The sequence below is a fragment of the Paramacrobiotus metropolitanus genome, unplaced genomic scaffold (genome assembly GCF_019649055.1).
Source record: "Paramacrobiotus metropolitanus isolate TYO unplaced genomic scaffold, Prichtersi_v1.0 Parri_scaffold0000173, whole genome shotgun sequence".
Lineage (NCBI taxonomy): Eukaryota > Metazoa > Tardigrada > Eutardigrada > Parachela > Macrobiotidae > Paramacrobiotus > Paramacrobiotus metropolitanus.
In genome coordinates, this window is record NW_026570393.1 from 132,097 (window position 1) to 137,501 (window position 5,405).

The 5,405-nt window shown below is 45.1% G+C and overlaps 2 protein-coding genes across 2 annotated transcripts; both read right to left on the reverse strand.

Annotated features, from left to right (window-relative positions):
* Nucleotides 1-1,100, reverse strand: LOC129600370 (serine protease inhibitor A6-like). Its single transcript, XM_055498862.1, has 2 exons — nucleotides 387-1,100; nucleotides 1-169 (listed from the first exon to the last, which is right to left on the reverse strand). Exons 1-2 carry the CDS (start codon nucleotides 1,084-1,086, stop codon nucleotides 3-5), a joined length of 867 nt encoding a protein of 288 aa, XP_055354837.1. The 5' UTR covers nucleotides 1,087-1,100; the 3' UTR covers nucleotides 1-2.
* A 2,396-nt stretch (nucleotides 1,101-3,496) lies between these two features.
* Nucleotides 3,497-4,836, reverse strand: LOC129600376 (BTB/POZ domain-containing protein 6-like). The gene is made up of 5 exons (XM_055498868.1): nucleotides 4,830-4,836; nucleotides 4,488-4,563; nucleotides 3,899-4,058; nucleotides 3,696-3,809; nucleotides 3,497-3,526 (listed from the first exon to the last, which is right to left on the reverse strand). Exons 1-5 carry the CDS (start codon nucleotides 4,834-4,836, stop codon nucleotides 3,497-3,499), a joined length of 387 nt encoding a protein of 128 aa, XP_055354843.1.
* Between the last annotated feature and the right edge of the window lie 569 nt (nucleotides 4,837-5,405).

Genomic DNA, 5,405 nt, shown 5'->3' on the forward strand with positions numbered 1-5,405 from the left:
GGCTACATGCTTGGGTCCGTGATTCGACCAAGGGCGACGGGAGCATTGGCAGTTTCATCCCAAATGACGCAATAAAAAGGCCGATCAGCAAGGAATAATCCACCCCAGTTTAAATGAGGGGCAAGGTTCAACTGTGGTAGTGGATCTCCAGTTCCGTGTTCATTCAACTCTACAAATTACAAGTAAATAAGCATCTAAGGCTGCCGTCCGTGACAAAGGTTTTTACAATGGACACTATTTATTTTTGGTACTGCTAACTTCATTTTGTCTGAATTTTAACAACTGGTGTATAAAAATAAAATCGTATACTTAAAGCGACCAAAATGTGAGAAAAATCGGAGCACCTGTATTCCAGTAAACACAAATACCTGTGACCATATACTTACCGAGAACAACGTCTTGCCTGAATTCATCAATTTTCACTGCCGTGTCGCCTTCAAACATGCGGCCGTAATCAGCCTCCTCGTACACTTGCTGCAGACCCATTCTTGTGGTGCATGATTTCAAATTAACACCGCAGCGGATACGAAATTTCGGCAGAAATACATGTAGTATATACGGGTATTCCCATACACATTTCTGTCGCCAGGCCAGCAAATTGCCGATGGTCATTTTTTCCTGCAGCTTGTCTGTCCCCCCGGAATTCGGGTACGGCAAGATGATCATTACGCTGAATTTGTACTCTGATAAATCCAAAATAATGACCTGTGGATTATCGTCCTCGCACTTAAAGACGTTGAAGGATCGCGCCATCAGCAATTCATATTCGATAAAATCCACTCTCTTCTCTACGTTGTTCGGACAGCAGAAAATTCTTGTCTTTGTCCTCCATGGACTAGGGGGTGCTTCCCACAGCAGCGATATTTTAACAATGCTCATTAAAACCATTCGGGTACTGTGATCCACTTCTACGAGGCCGCTTTTCAAGTTCCCGTCAGTTTTCTCGGCCACGAATTGATCCATCACGTGTGCAGCCGTGTCAGGGGACGTTCTGAATGGCGTTCGTACAAAATTAATCGCAACTGCAGGATTCACTGTCGCTAAGTAAGGCAACACCGGAAACCGCGAATCACTATCGTAGAACATGGCATTGACACATTGGAACGCGGCATCAGTATTTACTGTATTCAGGGAAGTGGAAAGTGCATCATAATTCTTTCCGTCGGAGCACAGAAATTGCGTCAGGGTTGTGCGTAGAATCCCGTCTGTTCCGGGCAGTATGGCCGCTAAAGCCACTTTCATCCCATGTGGACTAACCATCAAGTTTTCATCAGGAGTACAGCAGCTCCGTAAAACCGATTGGAATATGTCCATAGCCAATGCATTCTCTGTATTCACACTGAAATCGGTAGTATACCCCTCTGGCATTTGTCCACGAACACGCTCTGTTACGCTACAACCGCGGCAGCCCAGCTTGCCAAATCTATTTTCCGGTGTGATTGCTAGTTATTTGATTTTTTGCTAGCTTTTTTGCTATTCTCCTTCGCGCCCGCAATGTCCGGGCGTTTAACGCCGACATAAACTAATAACCAGAATACCGCTTTGCGCACGCCCGTGATCGAAACGGGTCTGACTCATTTGAGCACCGTGTTTTGCTACGGGCATCTTTTCTTTCGTACATTCTAGCAGACCTGCATGAACGGTAGTCTTGACGGACGCGGAAAATACGTGAATGTAGTGACGTACTGGGTTTAACATAGAATTTCCTTTAAACTGGGTCGAATACCCGAATAGCACGAAATTAAATCAAAAACATTACAATCGATAAACCAAGTATTAAAAACACTCAGCATTGAACAAAGCGGCTTTAAAACATACGAAAGAGCGCTTAACGCGAAGTGGCTAGCAACTCGGTCCTTTTGCGGAAACGGGCATACCGCCAACGCATTACACTTTTATACTATACAGTAGCATATGCCACATAACGAAATGATTTTTGTGCTTTAAAATATGATCAATAGTAATTACGCATTCGTTGTTACTGAGATATTAGGTTTTAAAGTGAAAAATTTGAAATCGATTTTTACAGAGTACAGATATGAAAAAAAATATTCTGAAACGGCCATTTCAAAGATTCAAGTATTAGAAGCTTATTATACGGACAGAATTTTGATTGAGAAAAAACAGAAAAAGGAAAAAAATCAGGGGTGCCAAGGAAGTGCTTGGGGCACTCTGCCTCTGGATATTTCTGACCATATCTGCCGAACGAAGCCCTAAACAGAGATTCTGTCCGTAAAATAAGCTCAGAATGCGGTACTGTATTTAATGCGATTTTAATCGTATTTTTTGGTAAACAAATGTGTTTACAGCAAATTCTCAAAGTTTTTTTACGTTTTGTTCACTGTTAGCTTGCAAAAGTACATCTCTTTCTCGGCTCTGGTGCCGGTACCGAAAGATGGTGGCTGCCGCACACAAAAGCACCTGCACATGTGGAGCAACGCAGAACAGGCAGGCAGCCATAGAACTTTCATGCAGAGTGCACTGTTCAGACTGATCCAGTTATGGACGCTAAAACAAAAGACTGCAATCAGACAGCAGATCTGCATTTATGGCGTCCATTGTTTCTGCTTCTTGTGAGCAAGCTCAACAAAGCTGGATGGGGCAGTTGTAGATTCTGATCCCACCTGATTGCGATTGCTGCTCTGCAAACCAGTGATGTCGGCGGCGATTGAAGGAATATGGCATTACTCACAATAAGTGCGGCGCAAGCAATTATTTTGCTGTTCACCTTACGTGCCCCCCTTTACCAGTTGAACAACTTTATTTTTTTGCTTGTTAACGAGTTAGGGTATGCTCTTTACAGTTATCGGGATATGTAGTAAAAAACACGCTCTATAAGTTGAGCTATGATAATTTTTTAGTATTATTTCGAAAATTCGCTAGCCACTTCGCGTTAAGTTGAGAAAATCAATACCAAAGTCAGAGCAAACGCAAAACTGTCGCGATACACAACCGAGAAGCCGAATCCAGTAAGCAGTGCGTAGTAATCAGTAAGTAATCAGTAACCAGTAGACATTTCGCCGTAAGTTCATCTCCGGTACATTTAGACGGGACATAACGCCGCAAGCCTGTTGCGACGCCGAGACATTTCGTCGAGTCGTAGGTAAGAAAGCATAAGAGAACATACGAAAACATGACGAAATGTGCGTGACTTTTGGCAAAATGTCGCATAGGTAGGACAACTGAAGGCAGTATATCGCAGGCCGGAATGCCCCAGCGTCCGTATGCCCCGTGGCAAAAATGTCTTTGCAACGAAAAGTCCCGCGTCGAATTTTGAGGGCGGCGAAACACACTCCCAGTTGCCCGGATACGCAACTGTCTTCATGGAGTATGTACCACATCAGTCCACATGTAAATACAGTGCGCATTCTCGCTATGCCAGTCATTTACCTTGACTGGCCCATTAGCCAGCTGTGTGTTGGTCAGCAGTGGAAACCTAACGAGGAAAAGCGCTTCACCCAGCATCTGACGCCGATTCACGGCGGAATGATCTAGGCTACGGGCATCGCATGCCTCCTTCGCCCACCTGCATAAAGCACATCCATCACCAAACAAATATTAGCGAACGGAGATCTTGTCATCTTAAGGTTGTCGCAGAAGCTAACAGATTACACACTTTACAGTACCTCTCAGCAGCCAAATACATTGACATTATGCTCGACAGTGGACAGCGTGTCACGTTACAGTAACATTACCATCGTCGCCTGTCCAACGACCGCAAAAGCAGTGGACTGCACGACGACATCAGCGGATCGGTCCACGAATTCCAGGCAATGCTGTACAATCTCGTCGGCATGACAGTCCATTCCCTGTAAGATTTCGTCAGAATCGTGATGAAGACTATCATTTACGGGAGGAAAACGTAATATATGTCCGCTAAATCCCAAAGTCAACGAACATTCTCCAGAACGGTTAGGCAGTTGTCCACATTAAGACGAGCCTTGACGAAGTCGCAGCATATCTCCATCAACAGCGGCAGATCGTCCTTGTCAGCACACGACCACGTTTGACAGACGTTATCCATATGCAGGCCATCCAACGTGTCCGTGTACATGAAACTACAATTGGCGACCAGTCAACGGAGTACATAACATTATTGCAATACTGTCACGTCCGATGGCTCCGATGTTTTACTGAGGCACCGGGATGCCCGGAAAATAAACTGGCCTAGAGAAGAAAATACTTGCAAAGCATACCGAGAACAATAATATACAGAATCCCGCCCTCCTTCGGTAGCTACAACTATAAGCACTACGAGTATCCTAATCAGCTTATCAGGAGGTACCCATGTTCTCGGTCTCCCTGAGTCCCCGACGTACGAGCCAGCCTAAGAATCGAAGCAAACAAAGTACGCAGAAGCTGTTCTTTACGGCCTTTCTAATCTTAGAAACAAATCTCACGAATATTTGGAGTGATTCAGCGTTCCTTGTTTGCTTGCACAGCGTAATAAGGACGTCAGTAATCCCAGCAGAAGGAATGGGACAAACCTGAGCATATTGGTAAACGCATCGGGTGTAACATCCGGAATGTCGATAGCTCCTGCCGTGTTCTCCGGCAAACTGCCTTAGAACATGGCACGAAACACGGAGCTACGCAGACACAGGACAAACCTACACAACAAATAACATGGCCATGTTGTATATAATTATGTACTTACGCAACTATGAGCATGTTGTTGGTGGGTGTAGCTAACAGCCTAATAGTAAGTAACACAGCTAAAAGTCAGCATGGCTCGTGCTGTGCACGACTATCTTGTGAACATGATAAACTTTGGCTGGTCCGAACTGTCGACCCACTGCAAACTGGGCGTAACTGAATTCTCCACTGACCAGCCATCGCTTCAGCCTGTCGACGAGCCCAAGCCCTGGTTGTTCCGGAGCAGTGGACGTTGACGGAGTCAGAGACATGGTTCCTCAAGTTATGCTGTCGATGATGGTTCGCGCTCTGCTTATGCGTTGGTGCCCGAACGATTTCGTAGATTTCTATAAACATGCGTCAGCGGGCCAGCAGCACAATCAGATTTCACATTAAGACTCGCAGCGAACGAAATGTTCCAACAAACTTACTGCATCTGGTAACTTTAAAAAGGATACTAAATACTTACTGTTAGAACCTTCAATAGCATTAGCGACTCAGCTAATATAAAACGCCACTGATCTAAATGTTCACGCGAAGCCTTTAATTGGCGGTTGTCTTGCGACATGGTATTCACTCTTTGTTGCTGTCGGCACTTCCGTTCTAACGGCTCAGTGGGAAGGTCGGCTCGGCGACAGAGTGCTGTATCCATTTCTCCGACCATGCTGTTCGTGGCACGAGAACGGAATTCGTAAACCCGTACAGGTACATGTGAAAATCTGGTGAAACACTTACAATCCCGTCACTACTCTAGTAATTTTGTGAAAACC